This window comes from Salmo salar, chromosome ssa14 (assembly GCF_905237065.1).
Source record: "Salmo salar chromosome ssa14, Ssal_v3.1, whole genome shotgun sequence".
NCBI classification, from domain to species: domain Eukaryota; kingdom Metazoa; phylum Chordata; class Actinopteri; order Salmoniformes; family Salmonidae; genus Salmo; species Salmo salar.
Genome location: NC_059455.1, coordinates 16,190,840 through 16,210,492, shown reverse-complemented (window position 1 = coordinate 16,210,492; position 19,653 = coordinate 16,190,840). Strand labels below are relative to the sequence as shown.

General features: G+C 44.1%; 2 protein-coding genes across 2 annotated transcripts in view; one reads left to right on the top strand and one right to left on the bottom strand.

The window, feature by feature from the left end:
- The window catches only part of LOC106568876 (xenotropic and polytropic retrovirus receptor 1 homolog), a 31,848-nt gene extending 25,618 nt beyond the window's left edge, over nt 1-6,230 (bottom strand). Inside the window, exon 1 of the mRNA XM_045693983.1 lies at nt 5,726-6,230. Coding sequence (XP_045549939.1) covers nt 5,726-5,794 — 69 coding nt within the window. The 5' untranslated portion in view covers nt 5,795-6,230. The remainder of the gene's footprint in view (nt 1-5,725) is intronic.
- Nucleotides 1-19,653, top strand: part of LOC106568875 (dual specificity protein phosphatase CDC14AB) — a 48,646-nt gene that overhangs the window by 3,572 nt on the left and 25,421 nt on the right. The window lies entirely within an intron of this gene.

Genomic DNA, 19,653 nt, shown 5'->3' with positions numbered 1-19,653 from the left:
GCAAATAGCCTGGGGTCAGTTTTCGCTGCTATTAGACACTATTAGAAATACTGTACTTAGAGTCTACCCTACCTGGGGGGGCTACCCTACCTAGATGGAGGATAAAATGACTTGCACTAGTTCATGCCTATTCCCTTAGAACTTGGCTAGATCAGATAGAATCTCAGAAACAGTCAATAGCGAGACAGCGTGAGAACCAACAGACTAAGGGGGCCCATCTGTGTATTCCTCCATCTTAACTGTGGTCTTCTGTGAGGGGTCGGTTGTGTTCCAGCCCATCTCCACACAGTCGGACCGTACATATAATAAGACTGCTAGCCTTTATCATATTAATGTGGTTCCGAAGATGTAAAACACTTCAAGGCATTGTGAGATCTGATCATTTCGCACAGTGCGGCGGGCTGGAACGCGACCAGCGTCTTTCTTACTCTGCCCTGTAGCTGAGCCAGTTGATGACAGTGATATGACCCCGCCGTGAACCTGGTCCCTGCTCTGCACCCCACGAAGGCGGTCACAGGACTGTCCCTGTGAGAGCGAGGGCTAATATAAAATGGAACAGTCCACTGTTGAACGCTCCAGTAGTTTTATTAGAAACAGTCAGTTTGACCACACGGGAAGGCCTGAAGAAGACCCTTGTGGTAAAATCATTGCTAGTAAGTAAAACCACGGGAACATTTCGCTCCTAGGCTTAACCGTGAGAAAGTGTCTTCCTCTTTTTCACATGACGTTTTGTACCTTTTTTTTTTTTTGCACTACTTTCTAACTAGCAGTCCAGTGTTTCCCTAGGCTTGTTCGGTTTTTAAAATGGTGACAGTGAGGGACGGTGTTTTGACTGAGCAGCAAATTGTTTGTGGCACAGATGGTAGGGACGATAACAGCAACAGAGGCAGCGATGGCATGACGTGGTCTGCTTACAAAGCTCGCCAACTGTCATGCGATGCTCAGCATATAGCCTTACAAGACAGGGCGCCGGGCTACTAGTGTAGCGAAAGCCCACGCTTTCCCACACTACCCACGGTGTGTGGGTGTGGGTGTGTACGTGACAGAGAGGGCAACTGCCCCTTGCTTGAGCCTGTGTCTGTGCAGTAAGTGTATCAGCGGGTGCTAAAGTGTACATTTCCTAAAGAAAGCAGAACACTACAGGCAGGCGATTATCCCTTTAACCCAACCTCCCTCCATCCTCCCTTCTCTGACGCTGTAGTCCTGTTGGCCTTTCACAGGTTCGTGGCATCTTCGCATATGGCTGTACTCACACAGCATGGACCGTAATACAGGCCAAACAACAACACAAGGCCAGCCAAAATCAAAGCAGTGTGGACGGTGGAGGTGTGTGTGTGTATTTGGCTACACCAGGAGGAGTCTAGGAGACTGAGCCTGGTTAGAATGAACAGAGTCAAGTTGAGTGACTTCTGACTACAACTGACCACTCACTCTGTCTCCAATTTCACTGCATTCGTCTCCCTAATAGGCTACTAAGCTAAAAGAAAACTGATATATATATATTTGGGTGTCACGCTTATAATAGGATTATATCTACTCTATGACGCACAAGCCAAGATGAAGGCGTAGGTTGTCTATAAACTATTAACTACTGGTGAGTTAGCCACTGCATCTCCAATGTGAGCTTGTAAACCGTAATCAGGGTCATATTCATCGAACAGAAGAAAAGAAATGACTGAAAAAGGAAGGCACTACTTGAACGTGTCCAATAACAAACTTGTTTTTGTTTTCCGTTGCAAACCGTTTTGCCCTAACGAATACGACCCACCCTTGCTTTCTGCAAAGACAACAGCGATAATCATAAACTGTGACTTTAATGGTTCGGTGTAACTCGCGTCAGGTGACAGCCAGCAGCCAGAAAAATCGGCTGACACCAGCGTTCCACAAGAGCGAAAGACACAGCAGTGTAGACAACAACAGAGGTCACACAGACAGCACTAAGACTGGCACTGGTTGTTATTCTCAATGACAACCATAACCACAGTCACATACACATGAATACAGACAGACATGAATATGGCACGCAAACACATGAATGCGCACACAGTCACACAGGGTCATTCCGACGTCTGCATTGGCCGTGCAGCATCCTACGGTGACGCGGCCTCTGCAGAAGTCAGGGCGTTCATACTTCTTGCGCTTCGCCGAGCAGCGCAGAGCTGTTGTCAAGGAAGTTGTCAAGGAAGTGAGTTTGTGTTTATACAGGACCTCCCGCCCTCACCTACTATCAACCAATCATGTCAATGCGGAGCTATATGTAACACTCCGGATTGTTACAAAATTTGGGGCGGCGCAAGCCGATGCGGTACAGAGCTCCATTTGGACTCTGCGTGCTACCGGGGGCTCCGCAATTGTGTCACACTCTTCATACAGAGCCACCAACCACATTTCAGGCATAAATCGGCTTTAAGCTTCAGCCCGTTTCCCTGCTGAATCTAATTCAGAGGCAGTACAGTGCTCTGCTCATACAGAATGGTGAGTGCAGAGGCCAGCTTCCCTCTTGCCCTGAGAGAGAGAGAGATCAGTGAACAAATACAACACCTATATCTCAGAGCTGCACATGCATGCACTCACACACATGCATACGTGTGTGTGTGTGTGAGAGAGATCACACTCAAACAAACCGCACACACACACACAGCTAGGCAGAATCTAACAAACAGGTTCTCATAAATAGGCAGATTCTCAGAATTCTCAAAACCACTACACAAGTGATAATTCGTCTCTATGTGTTGTGCAACTCTAGCCAACAGCCGGGAGTGTGGAAAGACAAATTGTGTCATCATTGTGTAAAGAACTGACCCCCGCAAGAGCCAAAGAGCCATCATTCCGTGTCTGTTCCAGCCCTGCCAATCTCTAATCGGTAGGCTAATCCCACGAAGGAAACCTCCGCAGCACTGAGGTTAGATGATTAAATTATATGTACTGCAGATGGTCGAGAGTGCTATTTTCTGAGGGAGAAGAAAAGGGGGGGGCTGGGTGTGGTGGACACATAACTACTCCATATTTCATACATTTTTAAGAATGCCGGCCTGCACACCTGCGTAGATCAATATTCCACAAATCTATTTGGTATGCTTATTTCATAACAAAGATCCATTTTGTTCACACACTGTCCAGCAGACTGAAGTCCTGGGGGAGGGCAAGCTGACCCTTTACAGAGATGTTTTAATAAAAATCCGTGCAAGAAGCAGCAATGCGTAGATTAGAACTGGAAGCAGCTGTGGCTCAGTCTGACTGAGGACTGCAGCCGTCGTCACCTCCAAATGCAGGTGCTCATTGCAGAGCTACAGTATGTTGCTGCATTCCACACTGGTTCCATAGATTGCAGGTCTTTTCAATCATCCCCATTGAACAGAGGCACTGAGTTTGTTAGTAGCTGTGATGTAGGGTTCAGCCAGAATAAGACTGTAACGTAAGTAACAAAATGTGGGAAAAGTCAAGGGGTCTGAATACTTTACGAAATCTTATAGTTAGTCGTTTTATAAATTGATTATAATTCTTTTGAAAAAAATATAATTAATTTTAAGCCTTATTCATACCGTTTTGTTGAATAGGAAATACATCAAATATTTGTACTGTGTACTTGAGCTTCTATCCTCAAAAGTGACTACACCTCTGCAATTTATATCAGTTTTTACCAGAAAGGTGAGATTTTAACCTTTCTTGGAGTATGCAGCATTACTAGTTATTGTTTATTGCACTCATGATAAATAATTACTTGGGGGATTACGTAGATTACATTTTCAATTACATATAGTTACATTTCAGAGGTTAATTCCTCAATCTAAGTCCTGTGCATCCCAGCGTGTGACAAAATCAATGGTACAAAACCAAAGACATTGATCTGTTTTAAGATTGATTGCTTATGTCATTGTGATGACTAACTTTGACACCAATCGGAGGTTAAAAAAAAGGATGTGTAATTCCACTCAATTTTATGGGGTGAAAACGCAAGCTTGTGTAAGGTAGTAACACAAACTGTCCACATTAGGGAAGTTAGGGCAACATATACAATCATTTAATATGGCAAAGTAATTCAACATGTCAATTTAAAAGGTGCAATATGCAGAAATCGATCTGCCATTCCCTGGTTGTTAAAATTCTAATAGTTCGCCTAATTTCAGTTTGTGACAAAACAAGCAATCTAAACCAGGGTTCCCGAAGCCGTGAGTTCGCTACACCCGCAATAACATCTGCTAAACATGTGTTCAGTGTGACAAATACATTTTGATTCGGCCTTCCAAGATTCTTTTTTATTGTTGGACATAAACTGTAAAAACACCAGGAAATCAGCTATTTAAATTTTTTGAAAACTGTTCCCAAGTATTCCCACGCATAATAGAGACATTTGTAATCGTATACAAATAATAGATAGGATTTATATAGCACTTTTCTACTAACTGACGGTCCTCAAAGCGCTTTACGTACTCAGCTCATCCACCATCAAAGTGTAGCACCCACCTCAGTGATGCACGGCGACCATTTTTATTCCAGAACTCCCACCACACATCAGCTATCAGCTGGAGAGGTGAGGAGTGATATATACCAATTAGGAATGAGGGGGATGATTAGGTGGCCTTGACAGAATGTGACCAGGTTGGGAATTTATCCATGACACAGGTGTGAACACCCCCTACTCTTACAATAAGTGCCATGGGATTTTGAATGACCACAGAGAGTCAGGACACCACGTTTTAACATCCCATCCGAAAGACTGCACCCTATGCAGGACAATGTTACCAAATGTAATCAAGGTTTGAAAGAATTATGTTTTAGTCAAAAACAAAAAATAATGATTATGTTCTGGCCCCCCTACCATCCGCTGAATAACAAATTGGCCCACGGCTGAATCTAGTTGATGATCCCTGATCTAAACCCTGTGAAATATATTTTCAATTGTAATTTCCGCTGTTTGAAGCTGGTGTACAAAACCGAAAGTAAAAGACCCTAAAACGAAATTTAAGAAGGGAAGCATAGAAATAGCGCACATCTACCGCTTCTTAGATTTGCTTTCAATAAGAATGACATTTATAATTCACATTTCTGTGAATTTCGTCGGTTGCCCAAGAAAGTTACATATTGCAGCTTTAAGATTATAGTACATGTTGCCCACTCACCAACTATTGCGACAATGACATCTATTTCTCACTCTATTTCTTAACCATTTAGAGGGTTTAAAAATGCTCTCACACACAATTTAACTGGTCGCTCTAGTCTAGACTGAAGCATCCACAGCGTCTGTGCAGAAACCTGAACGCCTGAAGTCTCTAATCCTAACCGATGAAACTCAACTCCACGATTTACAATGGAGTTGAGCGGCGACTAATTTAGTGTGGGCGGACTGGAGCTCCGACGTCTCATTAAATGAAGTTTTTATCCAAAAACTGCTGATTTCAGCACCCAAATAGCCTGCAATTACAAACGACATTGTTCTGTGTAATTGCAGGCTACTTCATTGGGTGCTGAAATCAGTCGTTTTTCGTAAATCGTGGAGTTGAGTTTAGTCGGCAAGGATTCAAACTAAACTATTTTCGATACTGGCGAGGTGGTTAGCGAGATAAATTGAGCAAGCTAACCCGATATTACTAGTTGGGTTGGCTATTAAAAAAACCAAGTTCCGTTAAGAAAACCCCCTTTTTGGCACCTACTGTAGCTAGCATAAATTAGCTAGCTGTGCGAGCCAAAAAGCAAGACCGCTAACGTTAGCTAGCTAGCTATTTACCTCATACTGGATGTATTGTTTTCTCCATTCAGGAGTGATGTGCGCCGAAAGGTGCTCCGTGAATTTCATCCTTCCTCAGCGGTTCCCCTCCCGGGGTTTCGACGATGAAATACTAGCTGTCAAGCTGACTTTCTTTGTGATGAATGGATATCATGCAGCTAGCTTTTTTAAATAAAGGCAGCATGGATGATGTGACAGAATCACCACTGAGCGATGTTTGTCATCCAGATTATGACTGTGCTACTTCGCTCCAAGATCCCCTTTTTCTCCGTCTCACATTATGGTCGGAGAACGTTGGCGGGACAATCCCGAAACATAACTGCCAGATGATGCTCCTCTCCTCCTTTATCTTAACTATGTTGTCACTATAATACACTGTTATTTCGCCTTTAGTTGTTACTTTGACAATATTGTTTTTGTGGGAACACGGGTCTAGCCTCTTGTGCTGTAAAATCGTTCAGTCGCCATCATTGGGTAGAAAGTGACGTCCTTGTGTCGTCACCGCTCATAGAACGCACCATTCTGTTGCAAAACGTTTCGTTTGTTGTGAAACGTTTTGCAACAGAAACCATTTACTCCAAACATATTTATTTTTTTTGCAACAGAAACCGTCTACTACAAACGTAAAACGTTTTGCAACGAAAACGAGAAATTATATTGGCTAAATTCAGGTAGGGCCGTCCCCGTTTCGGTCCGTTTGTTCTGATTGCTTCCGTTTGGTTCTTAAACGGTCAACGGTTTAATTTGTGAGACGTAATGAATACACCACAGGTGGATTGTTTCCTCCAAACTCTCACCGCTCCCTACATTTGGAATAAATTAAGAGCATGTGCAAATTGCCACTGTGCCTTTCCCACAATTTATAGTCTAAACAAACCACTGATTTTGCTGTGAGGTATAAACCCTTGCCAGATGGTCGGACATCATATATTTGTTGTGAACATCAGTGTCGCCCAGAGCAGTGCTATATTTATCAACGGACTATGAGTCGGAGCTTGATTGCCCCAAGTAGGTCTGGCACCAAGGCGTTATGAACAGAGCTCAGACTGTTCCTTGGTATGCAACCAACAGAATAAGACATCGTGACGTAGTCACTAGATGGCCATGCAATAATAAGGACACATGTAGTGTAGGGATTGAGGGAAAGAGTCACAATAGGATTTGAACCAGCAATCCTGCACTTCCAGGGCAAATGAACAACTACCTATAAGGTCTAGACTTCTTCGTACAGAGTAGGCTATGCTTACAGTACACTATTCCCGCTCTCTCAAAACGCGGAACGTGAGTTTCTTTTGACAACAGCGCCCTCATGTGTCAATATCAGATATGCCTAGAGCATAACGTCACCAAGCAGTGCCCACAGGCACCGCCAAAATTGGTGGGCCGTTTACTATAGAACAAATGTTCACAGTTCTGGTCTACTTAATTAAGGGGTGGCTCTCCCAAAGGCACCAATGCGATAGCAGCTGAGTCTAGTCTAATTAGTTAATTGACTGTAGGCCTATATGAAAGTCTCTGGTACAGCTACCCCTCATATTGCCTAATAAATCAGACTGTGATACCAATTCTTGGTATACAATCTGAAACAAAACACAGCAGAAAATGTTTAATTGTCTGCGTTTAGTCCTTCATCTGATCAACATTTTTTGCATTTTTTTTTTTTATATCCAGAGGAAAGTATTATTTACCCAACTTTTTAGAGGTCCAGTACTGCCTTTGAAATGTATATTAATTGGCACATGCGCAAAACCATGTAAACGCCTGCAGTTAGTATGCATTCATCTCGTGCATGTACTTCCGTCATAAGCAAACAGATTTTGATTGTCACACACAGAGACCCGCGTTTTGAAGTCGGTTTATTTATTCTTTCCTGTGAATATGTTGTCTCAAATGTTGACCAGCTGAGAGACCTACCCCATGGGCAATTGGCAGAGTAAGTTCAAACATAATTGTATTCAACATTTGTGACAGACAAGGGAAGTTTCGTATTTTTTCAACGTAAATGTGCGTGGCTATGCTTTTCAGGCAATGTAAAGCATCGCCACAATCGGGATCTCCCTGGACTCCTCTGGCTGCTAGTAAGATGAATATCTCAAATAAAATACAACTATATACTCTTTGCGGACAGGGATTTTACTCTGTAATTCTCACAAAAATCATAATTTCTGTGTAAATGTTTAGTTTTTCTTGTAAGGATTCAAAATACTGTTGTGAATAGGACAGCTAGTACTCACCCCAAAAGAGGGTTGTTTACATGCTAAGTTAACCCTATATTAAAGAGTGACAAGTCCCCACAAAGTTAAATCCTCTTGGTCATGAAAATGAATGAAAGTTGAATTACTGGAATTAAACTCAGGAAATGAGCTTCGCTGCATGCGTGATGATTTTTGATTGTGTGAATATGCTGCAAAGTCAGCTCCACCTCTGTAGTGTGAAACTAGTTCTGTTATATAACTATTTAGTGCTTGAGTGTGTGCGTGCATGCGTGTGTGCTTGAGTGTGTGTGCTAGTGTGTGCGCGAGAGTTTGAGAGATCATAAATACCTAAACACAACTTTTTTTCTCAATAAATCTTTATTAGGCATGAAGTTAAAAAACAGTGATTTTCAAAAAACAGTGGGCCTAACACACCATGCACAACGAAGGACAGCATTTGAGATGGATTACTCTTGCCTTTCAATTACATAAGAGTTGAGTTTGCTTTGTTTTGACGTCAACATCCGCTCTAGGCAGCCAAAGGCAGACTAGCAGCATGATGACACTGGCCCCATCGGCCTCTGGTCAAATTCAGCACCATGTGTCGTGGACAGCGCCTCTGTGCCGCACCACACCACACCACATAATGCTGGCTTGAAATGGCAAACATGTGTCTCCCTGCAACGATAACGAAGTGAAATCCGTATAGGAAATTATATTTGGTGGTAGAATTACTAATTTAAGCGTTATTGATTAGGCTACAGATGCAATGCTTTTAATAATAAGCCCCCGAGTGGCGCAGCGTTCTAAGGCACTGCATCTCAGTGCTAGAGGCGTCACTACAGACCCTGGTTCGATTCCAGGCTGTATCACAACCGGCCGTGACTGGGAGTCCCATAGGGCGGCGCACAATTGGCCCAGGTTCGGCCGGGGTAGGCCGTCATTGAAAATAAGAATTTGTTCTTAACTGGCTTACCTAGTTGAATAAATAAAAATAAAAAACAGCTTCGCGCAAAAGAATGGCGCGTCCGCGTCCATTTAGTGCTGTAGGCAGAGGGCTCGGCTCTTGGCATTCACCGCGTGCCTTAATTGAATGACTTTAAATCAAGGTCCGCTGTGAACACGGAGAGCCGGAGTCTAAATCATGGATGGAGAGAAAAAGGCGTCACCGGTCTCCATTTTAGGCAATCCTATCCATAATCTCACCAAAAGAGAGAACCGGTCCTTGTCCCTTCAGATGGGGGTGCATTCCATATAGCGTAGCCTCATTTCCATATAAGGTATTGCAGCCAATTGAGGCGGTCAACAATAACTCAATTGTCTATCCCTAAAACCTGCGTCTCGAATTTGGATAATGTTTGGGCCATGAAATTTCGTTGACTCAACCTCGGCTATTCATAAGGAGATCACCAATACGCCTACGAGATAATCCACGGCAGCCATTATAAGAGAATCAAGTTGGTTAGGGACGGCCGTGCATTTTAGTCCTTGTAGGAAAGGGTATGCATTGCTCTGAATTTGGAGGTTGTAGGCTACCACAATGAAAACGCCTTAAGGTGAAAAGAGGTGGCACATTTGATGTCCTTACGCGCCTGTCATGCAGCATAAGCAAACATGTTATTTACCATAGTAGTATGACTAGAATAATCCTATAAAAATACCAAGGCCGTTATTCCTCAGACATTCATTCAGAGATGGAGGGGAGATAATCTAGGCCAAACAACAAACACCATAGCCCGCAACACCACTAATCCGACATTGAATGCAAACATTTGACAATTCTGCAACGCCCTAATTCACTGAAAAACGCAAAGAAGAAAAATACAAAATACAGAAATAACCTAAAGGATGACACGTTTAGCCCGTGTCTGGTTGAAGGGCAACAATGATAAGGGTAAATAAAATAATATAAAAATGCTGCCAAATACCAACCGTGCGAGAAATAAAGAGAAATAACATCATCTTATTGAAATACAACCCACATAAATAAAACGACACAGGTTTTAACTGCATACAGGCTATTCTGGTCCATGGCGCATTCTTTCCTCAGGAATGATCCCCAGTCGCGTAACACTTCTTATCACGTCTGAGTTCGTCTCCAGAATTCGAGGGATTTTGATTCGATGCCGGAAAAAAATATTTTCAAATCTAATCTAATAGCCTACATCCTCGTTCGACATTCTTCTTCGGTGAGAATTGTACTATTATATGTCGTTCCAGACGATAGCAATTTAGCATCCTTTCAGCGCGAGAGGATTACGAGCAGGGTCAGTGACGTCACCATGCAGACAGATGCTCCAAAATCCCTCTCATCCTCATCCAATGCCCTTGAGACTGTTGCTGCGCTTGCAATTTTACCAGCCTTTTCTCAAATAGCTATTTGCAAAAACGTCCATCTACATTTTTCTCCACAAGTCAGCAATATTTTCAAATGCCGAGTGTGAACATTTGTGTCCAGGCTTGGCTTGCACATAACTGTGCATGATGACACGTGAATAAACGAATGAGTCAATTATGTATAGGCCTAATTCTAATTGGCCGACTCTCGTCAGATACTCATGCAGCACACACTTTGGGTCTTTTAGCAACAGGCCTATCAGAATATTTACAAACTATATCGAGATTTACACGATTTAGGAGCCATCCAAATAAACTCTGCATAATTCAGCGTGGACATACCGATCTGAGTTTGCCACTAGAGAGCAGTATAGCCACACAAAGCACCTTGATGCAAAGTCCATAGGAATTCAGCCACACTGAAAAAGGTTAGATTTGTATTGATTAGTCAGGACTGATGAGCTCAGTTTACAGATGCCTCTGGCCAGCCATGGATGTGCATGTGTCCAGTCTAAACACATGATTCAATGGCTCTATTCTTCAGATACAGTGGGTCATTCCATTATAAACCTGTCACCATATTCGGTACATTGTGCACTCTGTTCATCAGAACATCTCACCATATAACATGGTTGAACAGAAATGCTATGGACAGAGAAAGACATTCCCATGATATTCTGCTTATTCTTTTCCTCTCTTCCTAGTTTTCACTTTCAGTCATTAGTTCCCTATGATGGAACCACATCAGTTCTGCCTTAAGCTGACATCAAACCATGTGACTCTTTGTGGAACAGCAGGCTATACCATATCCAGTTTATCTAGCTGGACAGTGGCCTTGTGATTTCACCAATGAGGAAGGAAATGAGCAAAGGATGAATGCTTTGGCTTACAAAACATACTCCACTTGCTTTTAACCCTTGATATTGGGGACGGGCCGATATTGGATGAAGGTGAAATCCCAAGTTGCATGCGGTCACACACCTTAGTTTTTACTCTAGTTAAATCTTGAATAGCTTTATCAGCTGTTACACAGTACAGACACAGTTTCTGGAATGATTTTTTTGTTTACTACTTAACGTCACAGTAATCCTGCTTTCCTGAATACATGAGAATTATGACCTCACTCCTTTTCTCTTAACAGTAGCAGAACAGTATGCTCATCCCTTTCAAGAGATTAAAACAGATCCAGATCTCAGTGCTGTCCTTCCCTTATGACTGCTTGAGGCAGAAGTTGCCCTTACACACAGGTCTAGGATCAGATTACTTTGCATACCTGCAATTCTAACATCTGACTCTGCGCTGGTGGTTGGGGGCAACTACCCACTCCTATATGACCACTGATACATACAATAACCGGATAGGTATCCACCATATTGCTCTCAAGTGATCAGTGCTTTCAGATCAGTGTTAGTGAAGGAAAGGATGGAATAAAAGGGAAGGAAAGTTATAAAGCCTCAGTCAGTGTGCTGAGGTGTCCAGGGATGTAACCAGGCAACCAATTCCTGATAGTGAGGTGTGCAATACCTGAAGGTCCCAGCTTTACCTACTGAGTAGTGTCTCATCTCAACTAGTTCCCACCGGCCATGGGATTAGTATCCATGACTGTGTGTGCTAGGCCATGTTTCCATGACCCTGTCTAAGCTCTCACCTAATTGGTTAATTAGGGCAGATGGTTCGGAGATAAGAATAGATTGAACCGTCTACATGTCAGGCATGATATAGGGGAAGTTTAGGGTAACCAGTACACTCCAGAGAATGTTGCACAAGTCTACTTTTAGATTTAGACCTCAGCATACTAAGACTGTAGGGGAAATCATCTCAGTCTCGCTGTATAAATTACACTCATCTTGGATCAGGGCCATGCACAGAACATACCTTTCATGGGTCAGGTGCTCAAAATAAAAGAAAAGAGGCACCCTGCTTGAAAAAATAAACTATTTTTGATGTTGTTGCATATGCCTATTTCTGCAACAACACCCTCTGTCATCATCACAAATTGTAAGCAAGGCAGTTAGTTAGTGCCTCCTAAACACATGATTGACATCAGGAAAAGACGGTGGGCTATCAGATGATCATTGATGTTGATGATTGATGTAGGAAAAATCTGCTAGTTAGCTAGACCGATTTTCTTTTACTGATTGTGTCTTTGAGCAGTCCCAGAAGTACCGATATTTTCAAACATGTTGGATTTTCTCGGTACAAAATCTGCAATGCTCGTCTAGTGTGAGATGTGCAACAACACGTTTTGAGAACGGTTATCAGCAATAGCCAATGAGAGCTAGATCACCAGAGAAGAAGCCAGTGAGATGAAGTTGTTTCGCATCACCCCGAATGACTCGAGCAGGAGCGATGACTAGGCTACTACTAGCATGCGTTTGTACTTGCCTTAAACCAAAGCGTCAAATTGTTACAGCTCTAAAGTTCACAAGCAATGTTATTCAACTTAAAATGTTGGCTAGATATTTCAATTCTGAATAGCAAGCGTGACTGTATGACTGAACTTTTATGAGGCTGCTTTGAGACACCGCTAGTTCTAGCTACATTAGGGATTAATACAAATAACAATGCCTGTAGCAAACCTGTGTTTATACCCGTGAATATCGACTTGACCACTTCAGCATGGTTTTGTGGCACAGTTGATGCAATGCAGGGCTATGGGCCAGAAGGTTAAGTGTTCGCTGACCACTGAGGAGCTCATTCTCCCTGCCGGTTTCATCTCATTACACTACGATCAGAGATGGATGCAGACAATGATCAGCTAGGGGGAAATCAGATTATGAACATTTTGATGCTATATTCAATGGCGATTTTTAGCATGTGCATCTTGGTGGGGCAAAAAAATAAAAATAAAGTGGGATGCATGCCCACAAAGCCACTACACAACACAACACTAAACAATACATTAATTGCACTGTAACGGTGACAAACGGTGCCCACAAACTGTTAGGGCCTACATAAAGCTGTCCCAACAGCAGTCTCAACATCTTACCACTGCTACACCTGGCTATCATCAGAGCCTTGTCTGGCAGCGAAACAGTTCATTCAGCCTCATTTACTGCCTTTAAAAAAAACATAGCTGATATGGATGACTTGCTTAAACAAATGTGGTTTCTAATGACAATTGAGATGCACAAACTATGGCATAAGGGGACGACAAGTGGATAAGAGGCAATCCGTAATTTAGATTAAGATATTAATGAGTGAACTAGGATGGATGTAGTCAATATAATTATTTGTTTAGCACTTTTGAAATGTACAGCGACAGAATTCAGACAATGGGCCGTTCTTACAGTGTTCTCCCTGTACACCAAGTCAGAACCGTAGGATAAATAAAGGGGGCATATAAGCAGACAATGAAAGCTCTTACAAAATTTGATGATTACATTTCTCTAAAACAGGTTATAGGCTACATGTGCACCACCAAGTCAGAACAGTAGGCAAAATTAAGAGGAGTAAATAGACCAAATTATTAGGGTGAGGCACATGGGCTACTAACAGCTTACTACACAACATACACTTATGTATACTGTAGCTAAGAAAGTAATAATATCTCCCTGGCATATTACATAACTTATGCAGCAGCATACAAGACATTTTTGGGCTCACCTTGTTGTGCTGTGCTCACTTGAACAGGAAGGTGGCGCGGCGGTCCTTCGTGGGCAAATGTTGTCATCAAAGTCTGGCATTCTCTGGATTTATGGTGCTTTCAAGACAACTGGGAACTCGGAAAAAAACAAGGTTGAATCATGATGATGTCATTGATCTTCAGGTTGTAGCTCTAGAAAGAGGCCAGAGTTACTGATTTACAATTCCAAGTTGGATGACCGTTCAAAACGTATTTCCCAGTCGGTACAATTTTTTTCCCAGAATTCCAAGTTGTCTTGAACTCACTGAAGTCAAGGTTTCGCAGTTCAGAGTTAACAGTTGTTTTGAGCGCAGCACAAATCATGCTTCATTGACAGCATGGCCAATGTTGAATGTTTATAATTTTAAACTTGGAAAAGAGACACTTAATCCCAGATTTGGGACCATACAGCCACTCCACTGAATAGCAGGCTAGTGATTTATTTGCAGTGCTTGCAGTTAGCCACTGTCACTGATTCCTTCCAAACCACATATTGTTGAATTTGCGATTTCCAACTTGTTGTGTAATGTTTATGTCCAATGGCTGATGAGCATCGATACATTTTGTCTATAATTTCTCTTCATTATTTATCTTCATATGACAAGGATTAAAAAGGATTTGCCAGTAGCTTGTTGACTTGATTCATGATGACCGCTAGCTAAGATTTTGAAAGTCTGATGTTGACATGATCCGTCCAATTAAAGATACTGTAGATATAACGTGATTTGACATAATCTTATCTGTGGCCACATACCTTGAGCCTTCTTGGATGAGCACTTCTAATGTAACTCTATGGCAGCACCCAAGAGGCTTGAATTTTCGAGGTCTACCCTTAGACTTGGCGGTGACGTAGTGTCCCCATGAGTGACAGAACACTGAGCTAATCATGGCGCAACTGGAAAACATTATCAACACCTATGCTTTGTATTTTCCGCTGGCTGCCCCAGCACCACAGAAAGCACTGAGCTAATCATAGCGCAACTGGAAAACATTATCAACACAGAAAGCACTGAGCTAGGCTGAAAAACCAGCATTTTGGAGCTGCCTTCCTCAAGAAATCAAAAAAGAGACCATGTTCGTATGCGGCTTTATCAACTCAATGATTTATTTTTTTACATTGTTTTCAAACTGATATGTGACACGTATTAATGCCAAAATAACATGTGGGGCTCAAATACACCTGTCCTGAATGAAGGGTTGCCACTGGCTATATTTATAATTATTTAAAATATATGTAACAAATTTTCCACCAACAGGTTTCTGTGTCAATGCACCACACACAACCCAAAAGCAATGTATAACTGCATACCGATTGCCGACTTTGAGTGCTTCATCGTGGTTTGGCAACATGATAGTGTAACGACCCTGGGTTTATAAGCGCGGAAATCGACTCTGCCGCTGGAGCATGCTTTTGCGGCACAGTCGATAGCGCGCCGGACTTCGGGCTTGAAGGTCGAGGGTTCGAGACCTGCTCCCTGCCAGCTGTTTCATTACAATATCTTCGTCTGTCCCACTCCCATTCACAAGGGGACGATAGCAAAGTTTTTAATTTTTTATTTTAATTTTATTTTTGTCTTTTCAGTTTGTGAAAACAAGGAAGTCACCTTCCTTTGCTAGTAAGTGCTAGCTGTCAGCTTCGCTAGCTGGCTTTAGCCTGGCAAAAAAAAACATACCAAGCTAGTTAGCCTTTTTAGTTTCCCACATCTCCATGTGAAATAATCAGATTTATAATTAAAAAATATTCCCTGGCAAATACTCTTATACTTGCTTTTGTAACCTAAAACATTTTCCCAGTTTATGGTGCTTGTGTATTCAGTCCCATATCAGTTTTGGTCAGGAAGCTCTTCAGCTGTTGCTGGTCGGTGGGGGTGTGCCAGTCTCGGACAGCCCCCACTTTGTCCTCCATGGTGCTGATACCCTCCTTCCCCACTTGGTGGCCCAAGAAGGACAGCTCTCTCCTCATGAAATGGCACTTCTCGGGGTGGAGCTTCAGGCCTGCAGCAGCCACCCTCTCCAGCACACGCTGTAGCACACCCAGGGCTGACTGGAATGAGCTGCCATGGGCCAGGATGTCGTCGATGTATACCAGACACTCCTGTCGGGGTATTCCATCCAGCACCCTGTCCATCAAACGCTCAAAAGTAGCTAGAGCGTTGCACAGGCCGAAGCACAGGACCTTGAACTGCCAGTGTTCTCTGTTAGTGGAGAATGTAGTTTTGGCTCTAGCCTCTGGGGAGAGGGGCACCTGCCAGTAGCCACTGTGGAAGTCTATTGAGGAGAACCCTGGAGGACCCCCTAACCAGGTCCAGCGACTCATCGATGCGTGGTATGGGGGATGAGTCCTTCCTGGTTACCTCATTCAGCCGCCTGTAGTCTGCACAGAACCTCAGCTTGCCCCCCTTAGGAACCATGACAACTGGTGCCGCCCAGGGGCTGTCTGAGGGCTCGATGAAGTCTGCCCACTGCATCGCCAACACAACCTTGTCTGCTGCATCCTGGCATGCCAGCGGGATACAGTGGGGACACATCTTGATGGGCAGAGCATCACCTGTGTCGATCTCATGCTGCACCAGATGAGTCTGACCCACCTCTTCCTCACTCAGAGCAAAGCCGTCTCTGAACTCAAACAGCAACTGCCACAACCGTTCCTGCTGCTCGGTGTCAAGACCAACACAGTTCCTCCCCCATATCTCCCTCACTGCAGACAGTGTCCTCTCCTCTCCCATCTGGGGTAGCTGGGCTGGAGGGACATGGACCGGGCTCACGGAGGGATGTGTCATGGAGGTAGCTGGGGAACTGTAACACACACACAGTCGTAGGTGACACAGGGGCTGGCATGAGTCTCTGCTGCTTTAACTGTTGGAGTAAGGGGTTATTTGGTTTTGTGAATGTGACATTAGGGGGGGCCATGGTGACTGCCGGCCCTCCCTGGAAGCTCAGTGCGCCCCCATTTAGGCCTAACTGGCAGCCTGTGCTCCTAAGAAAGTCCAACCCCAGGATACAAGGGTCTTGCACAGCCGCCACCCACACAGGATGACGCACAGACCTGCCCCCTACTGTCAGAGTCATTATTCCCTTCTCTTTCATGGGTGCCAGCTCACCTGTAACTGTGCCGAGCTGCAGAGTTGTGGGCTCAGACTGGCACAATATCCGGCCTCACAAGGGTTACTGTGGACCCAGTGTCCTCTAGGGCAGAGCAGGGCACCCACTCCACAGTGACAGGGACACGACAAAAGTCCGGCCAACCACAACAACAGGATCCAGCTGCACTCGTCTTACTCCACTGTCCAAGACGAGCCTTGCTCCCCCGTCTGTGCCAGTGGGCTCCTCCTGGCGATGGTGGTTGTTGGGAAAGCGAGCCAGGGGTCTGCACCGCCCCGTCTATGCGGACCCCGAGCAGTTTCCCTGAGCTCTGGGGGACATGGGGCAATTCCGGCACAGATGGCCTGGCTGGCCACACCCTCAGCAGACCATGGGACCAGGGCGTGTGTTGCCATCCACCTGTGCTAGCTCGCTCTGCACAGAGGGGGGTATGTGAGCATATGCCCGCTGAGAGACACTCCTAATGTCATTAGCTAGCACTCGTAGTGGCTCTCCAGGCTGCCTGCGTCTATTACTCGGAGCGCAGCAGCCCAGGCTGTACACACTGTCAGAAGCACCTCCTCAGTACTCCAACAAAACCCCCAAAATCACGTCTGTCCTCGGGGCTAATCAATATCAAACAAGACAGAGCATCATCCGTGGGGCACAAAGCCAGCTGCAGTGCCCGATCTTCATTCGACCACCCCCCAAAATGAGCTAACAGTTCAAACTGAGCATGAAAAGCTTCCCAATCTGCCTTAATGGTGTACTTCGGGGTCTTCACAGATACGGATGCAATCGGGGACTGGGCGCCGCCATGTTTGTTTACATCCTGAGCTCCAGCCTCCTCGTCACGCAGCGTCGACCTCACCCCTTCGGTCCGCTGCCCAGAATCCGTGCGAAGCACAGTCGCAGAAGCATCCATGCCCGCTTCAGCCGCCATCCTAACGGTCACCCTCAAGTGGCTTCTGTGCTCCGATGCCCTGGCGATCCCCTCGGCCAGATCCTCCGATGTCCATGCACAAGCACCTCCTTAGCCATAATCGTCTCCTGCCTCCTCCTCCACTTTCGGATTCCCTTCAAACATTTTCAACCCCTGTTCTCCACGTAACGTTTGCTAGCCACGGTAGTCAGCTAGCTTGCCGGCTAACTTTTATCTACGTTTTTACTTCTGACACCAATGTAATGACCTGGCTAGATCAGAAATGGACAAATGTCTAGACAGAGGATTGCGTTTACGAATTCCCGGTTTATTAACCAAACTCAACACAGGCTACTGTTTGGCCGTAGCCTACACCAAATAAACCAAGGAAACCAGTATCAAACAATGGTGACCCATCTCTTGTTAAGACCAGCCATAAAAGAGGGAGAACAATGGCTAAGCATGGTCTTAAACTTGCGGTGGTCCACCCCCTTCCAACCCCCCGTCGCTCCACCAACCACAAGGATGGCCGGCACCGGAACATTGCAGGCATTCCAGTGGTTGGCAGATCGCAGGGTCCGACATGCCAGTCAACCTGCTAACACTGGGTACTGGTAAGTACAATACAACAAACGAACATCATAACTCATAACGCACAGCTGTCTGTGCGGGTCGCTACACTATCGATGTTTACATTGAGCTGGGTGATCGGAATATGAATGACAGTCATCTAATATGCTGTAATAGAAATAGGGCCATGCTTATTAAAAAAAATATATCATCCTCCCTCATCTTAAACGGCACCGATCTCCACCGCTACAGATCAGATCAAGGAACCAAGCGACGACAATGCCTCCATGGCTGCGGAAGGAATGATAAGCTTGTCTCAATTTTCAGGAAGTAAAAAAATAATGTTGAATGCCGGAGCTTATTACAAGGAGATCTCAAGGTGTGATCCCTTTTGTGACGAATAATGACATTGCAACATTCCAGATCTTGCGTCTGCGTTGAGCTCGTAGTAAGCTTAAACTGTCCTGAATAACTGGGCCTGATGAGAGCATAGGCCTAGGATGACTTGGGAGAATAAGGATTGGCAACAGACAGCGCATTAGTATCAGAAGTACAAATACAGCCAGACTGTTCTGTACTGTACCTTTTCTAGACCTTACAATCTGTCGAGAGTAGACCCACAACTGATCCAAATGGAATGAGACATTCAAATAACAGGGCTTTTGTACCATTATTTAAATGATATTTTCACTACAGTTTACGTCTAGAATAGAATTGTACTCAATTGTACTCACTTGAAAACAATAATGCAATATTCATTGCATTGTGTTGTTGTAAGCTAGTCTAGGTAGAGTAATTGTATTGTCCCCAAGGTCATACAAATGTAATTAACTGTATAACGGATACAAAAAAATAAAGTGAGGTGAGCCAGTGGAAAAAAAAGAATCATAATAAGAAATAAAATAAAATGTAATAATACTAAACAATCTGTGTACAACACCTAGCGGCCTCACCAAGAGATTTTAGCCTTCTGGAATTCCCACTTCTGACACCAGTGTAGTAAACGGCAGGACAAGGAAGTGCAACCGGCTCCCTGGTGTGAAAGGCAAACACCCTGTGCAGTTTTAGACACAGTACATTTGTGTTAGGCTAGCGGTGTTTCTGTACTGCACATGTGATGGCAGAGTATGCAATACAAATTTGATACAAATCATCATGATATCATTCTGCCAGGTAGGCCTACTTTGCAGTCAACATT